The 17,991-nt window shown below is 39.8% G+C and overlaps 1 protein-coding gene across 2 annotated transcripts in view; it reads right to left on the bottom strand.

Moving 5' to 3' along the window:
• DENND4C (DENN domain containing 4C) overlaps window positions 1-17,991 on the bottom strand; it is an 82,824-nt gene that overhangs the window by 44,325 nt on the left and 20,508 nt on the right. For both annotated transcript variants that reach the window (XM_081319839.1, XM_081319840.1), the window contains exons 2-9: window positions 10,431-10,752; window positions 6,332-6,584; window positions 4,915-4,984; window positions 3,721-3,890; window positions 2,107-2,348; window positions 1,909-1,975; window positions 1,274-1,332; window positions 271-415 (exon numbers count right to left, since the gene is read on the bottom strand). In XM_081319839.1, the coding sequence (XP_081175965.1) occupies window positions 271-415; window positions 1,274-1,332; window positions 1,909-1,975; window positions 2,107-2,348; window positions 3,721-3,890; window positions 4,915-4,984; window positions 6,332-6,584; window positions 10,431-10,735 (1,311 nt within the window). In that variant the 5' untranslated portion in view covers window positions 10,736-10,752. The remainder of the gene's footprint in view (window positions 1-270; window positions 416-1,273; window positions 1,333-1,908; window positions 1,976-2,106; window positions 2,349-3,720; window positions 3,891-4,914; window positions 4,985-6,331; window positions 6,585-10,430; window positions 10,753-17,991) is intronic.

The following is a 17,991-nucleotide window of genomic DNA, read 5'->3' as shown; positions in this document are numbered from 1 at the left end:
CCTTCCAAGATAATTTCCCCTTTAGGGAAATAAACAATTTAAATGACCAAGTGTGCCTCATCTTATTCACATAAAGAAAATATATGTCTTCTGTAATTTAAATATTTCATTCAGAAGCGTAAGCAACTTTTTCCCCCCAGAAGGTCATGTTAAACAAAAGCAAAGAAAAAAAAATTAAGTGTTCAATGTTTGTGAAGCAAGACAACAAATAAGAAAGAATCCATCAGATAAAAACTGGTAATCAAAAAATTCAAACTTATTAGCACTTACAGCAGCCACAGCTTCGGCAACTCCAGTCAGCACAGCTGGACAGAGAGAATGTAGTAGGATCTTGCCTTCCAACAACACAAAGAGGAGTAAAGTAGCACAGTTTTCTGGTCCAAGGTTCATAAGCAGAGTGCTGTAGTTTGCCCCACTACAAGGAGATTAGGACACTGAGGACTGTATCATTCATTGCTCATTATGACAATAACAATAATAACTGATTAAATTTATATGTGATGAGCTTTTGTGACCTTTGCCAAGCAAAGTCAAAGGGGAAGCCAGATTCACTTAACAACCAGGTTACTACCTTAACAACTGCAGTGATTCATTTATCAACTAGGGCAAGAAAGGAGCAACATTCATAACAAATGCCTCACTCAGCAACAGAAATGTTAGGCTCAATGGTAGTCATAAGTTGAGGGCTACCTGCATTCCTCCCTCCTCCTATTTTATCAGGATTAAACTCTTAAGTCAGGGGTCTTTAAACTTGGCCCTTTTACAACTTGTGGACTTCAACTCTCAGAATTCCTCAGCCAGTGTGCCTGGCTGAGGAATTCTGGGAGTTGAAGTCCACAAGTCATAAAAGGGCCAAGTTTGAAGACCCCTGCTCTAAGTCCTCTTCCCACTTTTTAAAAACATTCAAGCAAACCTGTTGCATTTGATATGTATGTTTCATGTTTGGGAAAAGGAAGACTGCTGTTTTAGATCCACTTTGATAATCTAAGGACTTTATGGACTTTATTTTATTTCCTGTTAGAAATCAATGTGAAATTCCACTATGTTCAGTGACCGGGGAAGTGGGAGGTGAGGCATAGGTACATTACAAAAAAGAATTTGGAAACCTATGGAGGTAAAATCTGAATAGCATGCATTAGCACATTGCTCATTTGCTGCTAAACAAATTATGGTTTACTTTGTGTAAATTGGCTCTTAATATTTTAATTCAGCTGCATCTTTAAAATACTCCACTGACCATTATTACCTGAGTAATATTATTTACCATTATTACCTGAGTGGTAAAGGTGTACAGACTGGTTGAGACAATATTAATGCATCATGGGCTGACAGCTGTAAAAAGCAAAATATTAGTTATTTGGCAGTTTGAGAAAACTCACAAAAGCAAACTAACTAATCAGGTATCGATTAAATAATTAATCATATTAGCCCATGAAATGTGCATTATCTACAACTATTTGCACAGGAAACAGACATTACTAGATAGGCACGGCTCACCAGCTGTGAAATTTGCATTTCTAGTCCTCTGGCACTTCACCTACATAATTGTAAAAACTTTCACAGTATTTCTATAAGGTGGTTTGACACAACTGCTTTCCTACGGTACCGTGAAGTGGCAGCAAAGGGTTGGGAAGAATAAGAATGGGAAACATGAGACCAACTGCTTCACTCCAATAGGATTGGCCTGCTCTACTTGCTCCAGAAGGGGCATGCTATGGACCATATCGGTCAAGGAGATTGACTCAGCCTTTCATACTTCCAAGACTGGTAAAATGAGGACCCAGATGGTTGGGGGCAATATGCTGACTCTGTAAACCGCTTAGAGAGGGCCGTAAAGCACAGTGAAGCAGCATATAAGTCTAAGTGCTACTGATAGTATTATTAAACTGTATCAAATTTCTAACTTACCTGCACAAGGATTCTGGGTCTTTGTGGTGAAGGGAAAGGTATGTTGTGCATAAAGTGAGATATGTGCCTGTAAAGAAATTTTATAAAGTATCTGTTACCTCAAGCATTTAAGATTTAAAGTATAGTCATCAAGAACAGCATCCAGTACATAAAATAATCATGGAAATGGGAAGATATTTTAAGGTATCTGTCACTTACTTTTCAATTGGAAGAGGATGAGGACCAGACACAGACAGCTTATAGATAAACATTAGAAATTTTCGAAAGGCTTCAAAGAAAGGCCAATGTGACAGAAGGCAGATGCATTTGTTGGAATTTATAGATTTGGAGGTAACTTTCTTTCTCCCTACAGCTGTCAGAAGGCCAAGCTGCATGTGTTGTTTTTCATTTAATGACTCTTGCGCATAAGGCTCATAAAACTGGATAGCTGCACCATATACCTAGAGTAAAAAAAAGGGGGGGAGTAGGAATGGCATTACAGCTACAGAAATTGCATAAAACTAACAACATATATTGAATTTGATCCACTAAAAGTGAAAGAAAAAGAATATTTCCCTACTCTGAGTCTTCCACACAACCAACTAGATATTATCAAAAACCTAACACACTAACAATATAAATATAATTGTGGCATTTTAATATCATTAATGACTTATGTTTTGTGATAATACCTAGCTTCCTCAGAGACGGAAAGTTCATTAGCATCCAAGCATCTAGTAGACTGTAACTCATTTTTATTTGGACTATAATTTAATGGTTAAGTAAAATATTTAACCTTGATTCATATATTTTAATCTTTTTGTTAGAACCTTTGTTACCATCTTTAGAGGCAGCTGTGCTTTATCAGTTATGGTAAGATACACAAAGAGATGAAATGTTCTGATTATCTCCTCTAACTCCTGCACCATGAGTTTTAGACAGATTTCAAGGTTTTAGTGAAGGCTTTCAAATGTTTAAAAGTGACAATATTACAAACATCCACTAAGGATTATTCAACCTCTACATAAAGATTTTTCTATCCAAAATTTTCTCAGTAAAATAAAAGTATAAGCAACAAAGTAGTTCTTGCTTACCAAATGTTTTGTTCAGCAACTGTTTTAAGTTACAACCGTGCTGAGAAACTGACTTTATGACCTATGTCCACTTTATAACTTTCACAGTACTCCTTAGTCACATGATCTCCATTACACTTGTGTTGTCCTGTGACCGATCTCTTCCCCCCCCCTTGCAGGATGAAGAGATTGGAGAGGGTGGGATTACAAGAGACTAAGCAGGGGAATACACCGGGCTGTTTGTGTGGTGTGCTCAGGGCTGCCAGCATCACTGCATTACTTTTAATATGTATTCTCCATTGTGTGCCTGCTTACTCTCTTTTAACCCCTTCCTCTCCAATGAGTGTAAATACAAACATTAATTCCCTTCTTGCTAATTATCCCAATGCTTAGGGTCAGCATTCCAAGGTGCGTCTAAGTAGGGAAAGGAAAGCACAACTGTGGCCATATGATTTCCCACTCAGCAATTCCTTCGCTTACAACAGGATTAGTTCCAATTGTAGTTGCTAAACGAGGGCTACCGATAGCTGCAAACACAAAGGAGCTAACCCATAAGTTCATTTGTTGCATTTTTAGGCTCGTCTTTCTAAATGCTCTAAGGTGTAACAAGATAGAAGGCATAGTGTGTGTGTGTGTGTGTGTGTGTGTGTGTGTGTGTGTGTTTCCAGTTTAAAAATAAATATTATGGGATAAAATAATGTTTTTATTTAGAAATGTAATAATACATAAAGGCAAAACTATTACTCTTCTCAAAACATACTTTTTCTGCAGAGGAACCAGTCAAAACAAATGTTGAGAATACAGGTAGTGGATATTTTGTTTGAGGATCCCAGCATTCAATGGTAGCTCCCATTGGAAGACAGAAGAGAGGTACAGATTCAGACAAGGGGAATGACTCGTAGTCATCTTCTGGATATCGGAATATTAAACCTTTAAGGCATGAAAATAAACAAATAAGTACATTGTCCACACACCACTGAATGTTGTTCCTTCTGTTCTGAATGCTGACTTAATAAAAAACGCTAAAGAATACAGAAGCTAAAGGCCATATGGTATAAAATTAAATTTAAAAACACCTCTTCACCTTTCAGCAATTCACCCAAAAGACTCCTCTGAGTATCAAATGATTTGCTGAATGGTCTGGACTATGGTGCAAGAACATGAAGCACAATGAGGCATCTCCCCAAAGAACACATGCTCTGTGTGCAAAGCTATGACTACTGCCAGATTTAAAGTTTAAAACAATGTGAGTATATATCCCGATCAAATTGTTTAAGCTTTCTATTAAAAGGGTTCCAACCTAGTGATTCTTGGTCCATTGTTATCAAGTAAGAAAGGACTACTATGTTGTAGTGCAGAGTCTGTATAATCCTATCAACATTCTGAGTAAAAGTAAGGCAACAATTCTTCAATATATGTCATTATCCTTAAATATATACAAACCTATCAATCTATTCACTTCAGATTTGGGGCAGAATTCTGACCCACAGTTGGGATGAAAATGCCATGTTTAACCAAAACCCACTTTCCCTCTTAAATTCTTGAAATTTTCCCTCATTTCACTGCAGTGGCTTTCCACACAGCAAGAGATGTTCAACATAAGGAGATTTAATTTCCAACTAGTTTCTTTTGTACATTTGTTTTGTTTCAAATGCTATATACAAAAAAGTGTTAGAATGATAAAGGCTCTTCATCATGCAATTCATGGCTGATAAATATATATAATGGAAGGATAAACCGTTCTGAACTTTTTCATAATGACAACATATTAAAAAACTGTTTTTAAGGATCCTCATCTAAGGATACCTTAGATGAGTCAAATAGATTGATGAATGTTCTTTGATCAAGCAATTTCAGTTCACTATTTAACAGGCAACTTTAATGTACTATAAAATACCCTCTTAATAGTAATCTCTCCTAATATATTGAGATTTATAAAAAATAAATACTTTACCAGCTTTATATGCAATTGAGTTAGAAGCTGGAACTGACTTCTTATAACAGAGGTATACACTGGAACCCCACTGTAATGAACAAATTAGAAACATTATCCATAACACAGGTATTACATTTTATTTTTAATTCTTCTAATGCTAAAAGCAATAATCTTTTAAAGATCTTGCTCACAATACAGAATCACAAAATGTTTGCAACATTAATTGCAACCTAAATAAAGCACAGATTTTTGATTCTGCTATTATTAAAAAAAGGTAAAGGTTCCCCCGCACGTGCGTGCTGGTCGTTTCCGACTGTAGGGGCCGGTGCTCATCTCCGTGGTCATGTGGCCAGCATGACTAGACGCCAAAGACGCACGGAACGCTGTTGCCTTCCCACCGTGGTGGTCACTATTTTTCTACTTGCATTTTTATGTGCTTTCAAACTGCTAGGTTGGCAGAAGCTGGGACGAGTAACAGGCGCTCACTCTGCTACGCGGCACTCGGGATTCAATCCGCCAAACTGCCAACCTTCTGATCGACAAGCTCAGTGTCCTAACCCACTGAGCCACCGCGTCCCTTGGCTGCTATTATTAGAGGTTATATATTTATGGATTCCAAGACACAAAGCAAATAAACTTGGTATTTGCTAGTAATTCCCTCCTATAAGGTAGTAAATGTTTTTCATGGAATGCTACAGAGATATGTATGCTAATATATGAAAGGCAGTGTTTTCTCTTGTTTCATTCCTAAACAGTTTAGCTCTAATTTTCTACCTTCCCATTTTAAAAATGCATTGCTTGGTATTAAGGCAAGCTTTAATGCAAGCTTGCAGACCAAACTGCAATCTTCAGTTGGCCTGATTCGTGTAATGCTCTAATGTGGATTTGGAAAATCTTGAATAAATTATAGCCCACAATGAATAAATGTAAGCAGATAAGTAGCATGCAGGAGGGTTAACGTTAAGAATGGAGAAACACAGGTTCAAGTCTCCGTTCAAACATGCAGTTCACTGAATCACTTGGGTCAGTAATTGTCTTTCAGCCTTACAAACCTAAAAGCAGAATATAAATATGCAGTAAGAATGTAAGTGTGCGCATGTACCATAAATATATAAACAGAGATATTAATTTTCACTCAGTAACCCAATTCGTATATGTTACAAATATAAAGGCCAATCTTTTTTCTTTCATAAGCCAGCTGTCTTCAATACATACTTTTTTTTCTCCCACCAAAAAAGTAATAGCTGCCTATCTCACAGATTTTGGTAACAATAGTTTAGGAGCAAAATATATATATATATGCAAAGCTGTGGAAACTAAAATGATACAAACTGAATTCAGACTTAAATACAGTTTTTACATATTTTTTTAGCCGCAGTCATCCATCCACCCACACCCTTTGCTTTTTGAATAGCAACTTTCTGAATTTTCTCACCATGCCACAATTTAAATTCTTATCAACTTTGCAGAAAGTATGAGGAGGGGTTTCTCCTTTACTAGTTACAATAACACATATGTCGGTAACAGCCAAGGAGTTTTGAGGTCGCACTGGAAGAGCCCTCCGAAAGGTGATAAAGATTCGCTGGGAAGTGGCTGAACTGTTATTGACATTTGCACAGCGGCCATAGGGAGTAGCCTGGATCACCTCACAATCTTGCTTTAAAACCTCCTTCCCATCGTATAAAACTCTGCAGATAAGAAGAAATAGCACACATAGGAACATTTCACAGAAATAATATCAAGCTATTATTCAATAAACTGTTCAGTTATTCTTCTCTCATACAAAACAGCTGGCTCCAAGACGAGGTACACTGGAATAATTCCAAGTGCGTATTAGACCAGCAGATAAAACTTTCTAGTTAAAAGATTTTTAAATTGAAGAAGAAAGGCACACGATCCTTTTACTTAAAGCAAAGGAGTTGGATTAAATCAAGGGGTGAGCCAGGTTCAAAACTTAAGAAAGTTTACTGTGAGACTTTAGGAAAGTCATAATAGGTAATGTTTCACTTACCACAATTCACTTAATGATGGCTTCAATTAAAGATGACCTTGGAAAGTGACCAGCCAATGATCCTCACAAAATGATTGCCATCTAGGTGGTTGGCAACCTGTTCACACTTATGACCAGTTGCCAAACTCTCCATGATCATGTCATCACCATTTTCAATCTTCTCTGCCAGCTTCCCCAGAATGTCACTGGGCAAGCTAGCAGGGAAGGTTGCAAACATCTGCTGCTGCTGCATGCTGAGGTAACTCCTTCTCATCTCTGGGATTGGCTGAAAGAACTCTGTGCCAAAGGAATTCAAGTCTGTCTGAGGTACCAAGTGTTAAAATTGCGGTTGTTGAGTGAAACAGTCACATCTCTCTTAAAGACAGCTTTGCTCAACAACCAAGATTCCAGTTCCAATCGTGGTTCTAAATCGAGAAACACCCGTCCTGCATAGCCCAGCTTATTTCAAACAGCTGCTATTATGAGAAAAAGAGAGCTCCTGAAAGGAAAGATTATAAATCTAATAATAATTCGATACAAGGTTTGGGACTGCAATTCCCAAATTCTCAGACAATGTTGGTTTAGAATCTGGGAGTCATAATCTCAAATCATCTAGAGCACGGGTCGGCAACCCGCAGCTCCGGAACCGCATACGGCTCTTTAAGCCGTCTCCTGCAGCTCCCAGTCCTCCTCCGCCGTTCTGGAAAAAAAAAGTGGGAGTAAAAAAGTCCCATTGAGAGAATGGGGCGGCGGAGGTTTGGAGAGCTGGTGCCTTTCAGGGCCGAAAGAAACGTGAACGAAGGCAGCAGCTCTGCAAACGGGATGGTGGTGGTTTGGAGAGCTGCGTGCGCAGCTCTCCAAACCTCCACCGTCCCGTTTGCAGAGCTTCCGCCATCGTCCATGTTTGACGGAGGCAGATCTCCAAATGGGCAGCGGCGGTTTGGGGAGCAGCGCGCACAGCTCTCCAAACATCCACCGTCCCGTTTGCAGAGCTTCCGCCTTCCTCCATGTTTGACGGAGGTGGCAGATCTCCAAATGGGCGGCGGCGGTTTGGGGAGCTGCGCACGCAGCTCTCCAAACCTCCACCGTCCCTTTTGCAGAGCTTCTGCCTTTGTCCATGTTTGACAGAGGCAGCAGCTCTCCAAATGGGGCGGCGGCGATTTGGAGGCCCCGGGGGGAGGGGCAGGGTGCTCGGGTGGCTCCGGCGGCACCCAGGCTGAAGGCGGCGCCGTGACCCAGCGCCCGTCGCCAGGGAGACCCGCTGCCGCTGCTGTGCAGGTGTCTCCCGGCTCGGGGGAGCCACGCTGCGGGAGATGCTCGCGAGGCTTCCTTCGGCCGGGGAAGGGCCCATTGCCTCTGATGGGGGGCCTTCCTCGTCTTCGCGCGGCCCTCTGCGGTTGTCTCGGCCTGCGAGTCCCCCCTGGTAAGCTAGCGGCACCGGGCGGCAACAGCTCAGGATGCGCGCGGGCGTCAGGGCTGCCAAGGATTGCTGCAGTGCAAGCGATCCAGGGCAGGAGCTGATCCCAAAGCTTCACAAAAGGCTACAGGTGGACAGGGGCAGGGCTGGTGCACGTTTTGCTTTGTTCTGCACATGCACATGCGTGCACGCAGGCGCGCACACATTTTGCGGCTCCCACTTTTTTGTGTATGTGACGGAACCGGTTCCGAGTGGCTCTTTTGCTGTTTCAGGTTGCTGACCCCTGATCTAGAGGCTACAAAGTTGGGGAAGGCTAGTCCAAAGTTTTATCAATTTTCCCATCTCTTTGCTCTCTTCTAATGCTTCAGTATGTGCAACGTCTTCTTCATCTACTTTGCAATACTACACTTATCAACATAAAAGAGTAGTAGCCCATTAAGTGTAAACCAATTAATACAACATGAGGTCTGTTAAAGGGCTTCTAAATTATTTCTTTTAAAGTGAACAATTAAAATGCAGAATAGATCATGATCCCAAACATTACAGTTAATACAAAAAAAGTCTCAAAATGTTTTAAGTAATATTTATCACAAAATAGCACATATTTAGCAACAGTATTGTTCTATTTATCATGTGGTGGCAGTGACAAAAATTGGGCACATAACATGGCCACTGGTGTACATATACTAATGTCCATGAATGCTTATATGCCTGTATACGATTCAGTTAAACAAGTACCTTGTAATTTCACATTTTTTAAAATTGATTTGCAATGACAAGCATAGATGAAGCCATCAATCAATACTAAATCATATCTGATATTATTAGCTAGACTAGAACCAGAGGTTTCACAACTGCAACTTTTTGTTGCAATGTTGCAATTGTTACCGTATATTGTTTTACCATTTAAGTTCAAAAACACCGTGGCTCAAAATCCTAAGTAATTCTATACTGATGGCAGAAACCATCCACAACTATAAATAAATCACTATGTCACCATAGTCCACCTATATTAAGCCTAATATATTACTGTTATGTTATGACATATTTATTATCATGTGTATATAGGGCATATCCTTGTCCACATCTTCTGTGCATGTATTTTCCCCCCAGTTAAAATACTTTATACAGGTTGATATTGTGTTTCCCCCAAAATAAGACTCAAGGTTGGTTTTTTTTTGCTCCAAAAGAGGCACAGTTCTTATTTTTAGGGGGGTGTCTTTTCCACTCACCTCGCAGTGGTGGTACCAACAGCCCCGCCCAGTCGGCCCACTTCTTCTGTGGCTGAAGGAGCAGCTTCATTCTGCAGTTGAAAATGGAGCTCCAGCCTGCATTTCACGGTCAGAGGCCTTTCCAGATTGAATCCATAGCTCGGTTCTCGGCTGCAGAGGCCTTCCGGAAAGGCCTCTGTGAAATGCAGGGCGGTGCTCCATTCTCAGCTGCAGAATGAAGTTGCTCCTGCGGCCGCAGAAGAGGTGGGCCAGCGAGGTGAGGCAAGTGTCGATCCATGGGAGGCCTGGCTGCAACTGTAACCTCCATCCCTCACCCTCGCCCTACCTTGATTTTTAGGCTTGCGCCTCACCCCAAAACTAAGGCTTATTTGGGGGGGAAGGGCTTTTGTTAGGCCCACCCCCAAAAATCAAGCTAGGGCTTATTTTCTGGACAGGTCTTACTTTTGGGGAAACATGCTATATACCAATTACTTTTCACAGCATATTAAAAGTTTGGAGGTGGGGGGTTGGAAATCAACTATCATCTCTTACTAATTGCTTTCTTTTTGCCCAATTATTATAGATTGTAGGCTACCTAAAATTCAAAACTAAAGTCACTGGTATGCTCACCTCAGAATACTTTTATTAACTTTGTTTATTATAGAGAGATGAATGACCAAATGAATACCAGACATGTCAAAAGTTATTTATAATATCAACCATCCAATTTGCTTCAAAATAAGGACTCAGAATAAACTATAGAGCACATAATTCACAAAGATACATGCAATACAAGCTAATTAGCTAATTAGCTTAGTTTCTTACAAACTAAGAAACGACTTCTAACAAACTTTAACAGACCCTTTCTCCCTTCATCACAATATTGATGCCCACAAATATTTAAACGTCAACTCACCCAATATCGGTAAGAGGTGGTTTGTCCCTGCTTCTCTTGTAGCAAAGAAAAAGCTCTGGACTTTTAAGGCTTCCATAGTTCAAATTGGCCTGAAGTCCTGTGGGAGTTGCTTCTACACAAGTATATCCCTCCGGAACAGTTTCACCTGCTGACTTGATGATCACAGCAAGTTCAGTGATTGGCGCCTTTGGACCAAAAGACTTGGTTTCAGAGCGATTTCCCTCTTGATCTAGAAGTGCTGACGTATCAGTGAGACCTGCCACTACAAAGTAATCAACCACTCTTGGACCTTTATCTTCTCTCATTGTTATGTCTAGGATTCCTGCCAAAAAAAAGTTAATTTCAATTATCTTATCAAGCTGGTAATGCAGAATGAAGTAAAACTACTCAAACATGCAAATTGACTTAGGTGTCCTTTGCCTTCAAAAGCTATAATGGCTGATAAAAGCCACGATTATTAAAAACGCACACAAAAATTCATGGCTATAAAAAGTTTAATCGGTTTCAAGCACTACTTAAAGTAATGGAGGAAGCATCATGAACACATCCAACATCTAATCAAGAACCAGTCATGTAACCCTTTTCTCCCTGAAGTAAGATTAAAATACAACAATGCACCTAGCTGAAAGAATGAATATACATTTCCAGTAATTATTTAAAAATAGTAAAATGTCTCAGTTTCTTCAGGGGAAAGTTTATCACACTGTAGGGGTAGGCAACCTTGGCTCTATTATGACTCGTGGACTTCAACTCCCAGAATTCCTGAGCCAGCATGGCTCAGCTTGGAAACATCTCCCTTTCCCCTCAGCATGGCTGGCTCAGGAATTCTGGGAGTTGAAGTCCACGAGTCATAATAGAGTCAAGGTTGCCTACCCCTGGTATAAGTCAATACGCTCTCCTTTACTAATGCAATTCTTGTGCAAGTTAAAAACCGCCTTTGTGCATAGCAGAGTCAAAACACATAGCACTGAATAAGAAAAGCAAATTAAGTCCTACAAATTGTGATGATGATTATTTATATGCACATATAGCCACACAGGAACATCACAACATGAAAAAAGTTTTATGTAAAAGGGGCAAATATCTGTCAATCTAGAATAAATCCTTCCAATTAGAAGAAGAGCCTTGATAAAAATTAAATTACTTAAAATATAAGTTCTACTGTTCACAAGACCAGTGGTATTTCTTTGCCCTATCTTTATTTAAAACATACAATATGATTGCACTATCCAATTGTTATTAAACATTGCTAATTCTGCCCACAGCGTGACAAGTAGGGATAACTATCTGAAATTTCAAGTCTACGTTCCAGGGACTTCTAAGCTTTCTGTTCTTACAAATCAATGAAGGCAACATCCATGCACAACAAATATCTCCTATTTTCTTCTGTTAAGAGTGAAGAATCATTTTTTGCTTTAACAGAATAAGAATGGAGCACTCTGACCCTCCTTCCTTATCACAGGGATCTCCAACCTTTCTGAGTTGGCAGCCCAGTGGGAGAGGGAGGGGCAGGCGCCTTACGCGTGCACGCACAAACATGAATGTGGTCACATGTGTGTATGCGTGCACAAATAGACCACAAGCATGCACACCACGCAACTGGAGCTGCAAGCATGTGCACGAGGCTCTCAGCAAAGCCAGTGCCTGTGTGAGGTTTGTGGTACTGCCGCCAGGCTTGCTGTGATGCTACCACAGGCGTGAGAATCGCACCGCTGCCCTTGTGAGACTTGCCCCATGGCCCGCAATGATGCCACCACCAGCATGAGGCTTGCGCTGTGGTCTGCCTGCCACTTGTGGTGCTGCCGCCGTCCACACAAGGTTTGTGGCAACACCGCCACCCACATGATACTAGCACTGGTGTCACTGCCCGCACAACAGTCGTGGAAAAGGTGGCACAAAGCAAGGTGAGTACACAGACACACCCGCATGCACTGCCCAACTACTCACACGGCCCGGTGGCCAAGGCCCGGTAGTGGGCCGTGGCCCGTAGGTTGGGGACCTCTGCATTACCACATTCCCTCTCTGCTCAGGGGCTGAACACCCTGCTTAGATTTTGGCTTCCTCTCGTCCCTTTTTGAAACAGCTGCACGCTGAAGGAATTCATCTCAGTGTCTGCTTGGATTATGGCAATCCTGGCAGGCACAAGGATGAAATCGTTCCACGGGCCTTCCGTTTAGCCAGCCCCGAGATAAAAGGGAGTCCTTTTGCAGGCAACAGTAGCAGCTTGTAATATTCCCTGCTGGCTTCCCCACTGATTTTATGGGGAAGCCAGCAAAGAAGACTGCAAACGGCAATCACTTGATTGCAGGGCACTTGGCAATCGGTCATAATTGTGAAGAGGTTGCAAAGCACCCACCTCATGATCACATTTTGTGATTGTGACATTTTGCAACAATTGGAAGTGTTTTAGAGGCAGTAAAGAACCTTTTCAAAGGCCATTATTAATTAGAACTGCCATTAATTGTAAGTCAAGGATTACCTGTAAAACGGAGATACTCTGAATCTCATTCTTATGTAACTCTTTTTCCTTCCTCTGTTTGCTCTTACTTTCACTTGGCTGAGGCTAAAAACAAATTGCTCTTTTCTGGTCAGCTGTTTTGTCTACAATCTCACTCAAGAATTCTAGAAATATTCTTTTTTTAAACGGTTTACATTCTTCGTGCGTGTCACACATCTACGGCTCAAATTTTTAGCGTTTCCCAAAATCCAGTTTGCAACAAATCTGTAAGATGAGCAGGTCTAACACACGGGTGATGATTCGAGAATAGCTTTCAGTCTTACTGAAAAACCACCCAAAAGAGGTACAATATTTCTACAAAATATTGGGATGACAGAGGCTAGGATGTAGAGAGAATTCCTAAAGTTATCTCCTTTTCTTCTATTCCATTTTTTTAAAAAATGGGGGAGGGAGAGAAAGTGCTTCTTTCTGTACAGACCAAAGGAAGAAAAATCTGCAGGTGGAAAAATCCTCAAAGTAAGATTTCTGTTTTTTTCAGGCATTGGGGAAAAATTTCCTTCCCCTTATTTTGCAATCTCACTTTTGCCTCATTTAATAAAAAAGTTTTTTTTAAAAAAAGTGGTAGTCAGGAAAACATTTCAGAGAAAACACCATGTGGAACATGAGAGCAAGGGAAGTGTATGGTAGTTAGTTAGAACCATTGCATGAGATAGGAAATATCTTAAGCACTTTCTACTGCTAAAAATAGTAATACTGTAATCTAGGGAAAAGTTGGGTCCAGTCACACATCTGCTAATGGTGCAAATGACTTCTATATTCTTTAAAATAAATGACTTGTAGGAATATATTGTAAAAGTGTTTCCAATCTCCACTGACACTTCATCATATAGAAATCTTTTTTACAATCCCTCACAGTCCATGAATATCCTATGGATGGCTAGGGGAACATTCCAAATAGACTATGGGTGCCCAACGAATTGCACAGGGGAGAAGGTGCTTGTGCAATTAATTATAACACAGCCTATGTACTCCTAAACAGTACAAAAATTCAGAAACAATATATAATTGCATACTGCTGCCATTGTTATTTCACTCTTGAAATACCAGATACCAGAATGATTTATCATCAGAGTAATTCCTATAATAGTGATACAATATGTAAATGTGAAGGAAAAAGGTATAATAGCCAATATACAATTTACTTTAAAAAGAAATTCTCAAGTGCATTTAAAATTGCACTTTTTCTCTGCAAGCTAAACAGTAATGCAATTACACTGGCAGCTACCATGTATCTGGTTCCACATTATCAAGCCCACTAATAAAAATTAAAAGAAAGGGCAAGGTATCTTAGATCTTGCCCTTTTTATTCCCTAAATAAAGTGATTGCCAAATATTTTATGATGTTGCTGGTAGGCACACCAGACTTTTTATAACTGTAAAGAAGTGATACCTCATCTCAATCAAGTTTTAAACATTTCACGTGAGATTATTATCTTCTTTCAGTACTCTACCTTTAGGGAAATACCATTGTCACGATTGAAAATTTTGGCAACAAATTTTATTAGCAGTATATGGGAATTAAATTTTTTCATTAAATGATCTAGTCGCTACTCTAATGAAAACACCTGGTGCTTGTGGAAAATAATGAAAAGAATCGTTATGATCCTTCTTCAAGGTACTGTACTTAATGTGAGTTTCTCAAATTGCATAATTTTACCCTGATACCAAAATAATTTCCCACAAGATTATCTACTAACTGTTACACAAACAAATACAATTTCTATTAATTTTAGCTGACTGAACTTTGCACTGCAATGTATCAGAAACTTTAGCGCCCACCCCCCTCAAGCTGCCCCTCAAAATGAATTTGTTCATAGGGCATCCCCTATGTTCATTATAACTACCAAGAAGCCTATTGTCCCTAATTAACATAATTTCATAAAAACTAGCAGGGTCAACACCTGCTACGGTATTCAACGATGCAGCCTCTGAAGAAATAATCAATACTCAATTTCATCCACCTGACCCATTCTACAAAAAAGATTAATATTCATTACTATATAAAATTAATATCAAGGCTGGAAGCCTTAACAAATGAAAGGGTTTTGGGTTTAATCAATTTTCCCTCTCCTTCAGCTATCTATGCTAACTAACACTTGCTTCAGAATATCTTAGCTAGGACACGAAATAGTAGTAGAAAATATAAGGAAAGGAGGAAATGCCCCCCAAAATTGTTCGGCCTACTTCTTGTAATGAACAGGTCCCATTAGATCCATTTGTCTTAGCAAGTAAAAGGAATCTCTTGATAGAATGACAACCTTGGATTTAATCCCTACTATATTAGGGATTTTGCTGGATGAGAATGAGGTGGCTGGATGGAGTCACTGAAGCAGTAGGCGTGAGCCTAGATGGACTCCAGAAGATGGTAGAGGACAGGAAGGCCTGGAGGAACATTGTCCATAGGGTCGCGATGGGTCGGACACGACTTCGCAACTAACAACAACAACATATTAGGGATTTTGCTGGGAAGAAGGAACTGAATTTTCCCTTTAGCAGTTGAGTAAGTGTTACAGCACAGGACAACAATAGTATCAGATAAAGATACCACATTACAAGCTTTAATAGTATCATTTTCATTTCAGCAAATCCACGAAGGGATATTAAATCAACAAATTCCCTTTGTCTTAAATTTTTAATTAAATCCAAGCTACAATCACAAGATAAAGTTTTATGTAAACATTATGATGCAAGTCAGAGTCTAGGACAATTGGCCATAGTCAATGGCCACGGCCACTTCACCCCGAGCCCCGCATCGTAGCCGGCCCCCCACAGGCATTTATCCTTGGCTGGCTCTCTGAATCTGAGACATAGGAAGCTCAGCTTTATTCTTTTTTCCCCTTGGGGATATATGCATACTATCTGAAAAAACTAAGTTCCAATGGCTGGCTGGCTGAGAGGTTTCCCACAAGGCAAAGGAATCCCTCCCCCTGCTCTTGGTGCACGGATTGGCTGCCGCTGATATGTGGCTAATTGTCCCATGTTGCAAATTGGCCAGGAACAAGTATCCCTCGGCAAATCGCCTGGGATGAGGGAATGGGGGAGGAGTGATGGGGGACCAGTGATAGAAGAGCGCCAGCAGAGAACCAACCGAGGATGAATGCCTGTGGTGGGTTGGCTGTGACCGGGGTGGGGGTGGGGTGGGGTGCAGTGAAAGCAGCCATGTGGCCATGGCCAATTGTCCCATTCTGTGCAAGTCAACAGTCACATTCAGTAAATAGAAAATTCAGAAAATTCAGTAAATAGTATACACTATCAGTTACCATTACTTTCTCTTAAGTTGATACACACACACACACACACACACACACACACACTCAGACCAATACCTTCTCATTTAGGAAAATAGATATAAAAATGCCCCAGGTTTACCAAGGTACTTTACAGCTAGTCCTTGACTTACCACCATTCGTTTAGTGAAAGTTTGAAATTCTGTCACTGAAAAAAGGGATTTATGACCGGCTTTCATACTTATGACCGTTGAAGCATCACCTGGTCACGTGATCAAAATTTGGACACTTGACAACCAGCATGTTTTTGTGATAGTTGCAGTGTCCCAGAGTGATGTAATCACCATTTATAACCTTGCCAACTGGCTTCCAACAGGCAAGTCAAGGCAGGAAGCCAGATTTACTCAACAACCAGATGATTAACTTAACAATTGCGGTGATTTGGTTAACAACTCATAAAATGGGTGCAACTCACTTAACAACTGTTGTGCTCAGTAACAGAAATTTGGGGCTCAGCTGTGGTCCTAATCTGAAGGCTAGTATTTGCAGTCTGAAAGAAAAAAAAACGGGCAGACAGACAGAACTCCATCTATACATAAACATTTTTAGTGTGAAAAGTTAAATATATGGAATCCAGAAGGCCAGAGGAAGCCAAACAGATGGAAAAATGCATTTAGACTCTATCTGCATCTACCTTGAATTTTATGAATGGTTAACATGTATATTTGTCAACATTAATTCAAAACAAATTCTACATCTGCATGTTCCAAATCTCATTTTTGCAACCCACAAATTGTAGCTGTAGAGCAGTCCTAATTTTGTTTAGTATATTTTCTTCTTTCGTAAAAGCTTACCATCTGAGTCAGATTGGTTTTCAATGAATCATCACAATAACATCTTTAAGATGTCTCAGTAGAGTTATATAGTGCACAAATGTAACTGCAAATGTGCATCTTTCCATCCCAAACCCCTGGCACCAGAATGTTGCCTCTAGTTTCTGTGCTTTTTTGCATTCTGTGTGAAGTCTGAAGTAATACAATGGATTTCTTGCATCTGAAGATTTAGCATAATTAAAAACAAGTTTTTCTTTTCAATATTCCAAACCAGCCTAAGCTACATGACAGTTTACATGCAGTTCCTGCATTATAACAGAATGAAATTTGCTCTTGGACTCCACTTAAGAGAATCAAAATATGAAAGGCTGAAAAAGTTGCCTCAGCAAGTCACAGCATGAGTACAATAACTTCAGACAGAATGACTCACTGCTAAAAAAGAAAAAGGAACAGGAAGTTTGGAAAGTTTATGAGTTTAAAAAAAAAGTCTTCTGCATCATTTTTCATTTGTATATATCAGTGTTGTGCAAAACGTACATATCCTTTTCTTATGCCTACTTAAAGGTTTGCAACCACTTTCTTAAAATCAAGAAATATGAGCTTTATCGCTTTGTTATCATAAACATCAAACATCCCTCTAAAATTAGGATTATGAAAAGAAACTAAATAGTTTAAGGTTTTCTGAATAAATGGTACACTAACACTATTCTCATTTCACTCCTCAAACTTGTCATATCTATGAAGCATGAAGGGCATTTGATTTTCAAGTGCAAGAAAGCCATCATATCATATACTGTCAAAGAACAAACAAAACAACAGAATGAATAAATGATCATTGGATTTGATTCCAAAAAAGTACATCAGAGTACAAGAATATGTAAATATAGGAATTGTCTTTAAAGCAAACACATATTTTTCTGTCATTATTCAATTGCTTTAAAGACTTACAAAAATTTGCTACATTCATGCTCCCATGTGCTCAC

Source organism: Vipera berus (genome assembly GCF_964194415.1).
Source record: "Vipera berus genome assembly, chromosome: 2".
Taxonomy (NCBI): domain Eukaryota; kingdom Metazoa; phylum Chordata; class Lepidosauria; order Squamata; family Viperidae; genus Vipera; species Vipera berus.
This window is presented reverse-complemented; position numbering and strand designations above follow the sequence as displayed.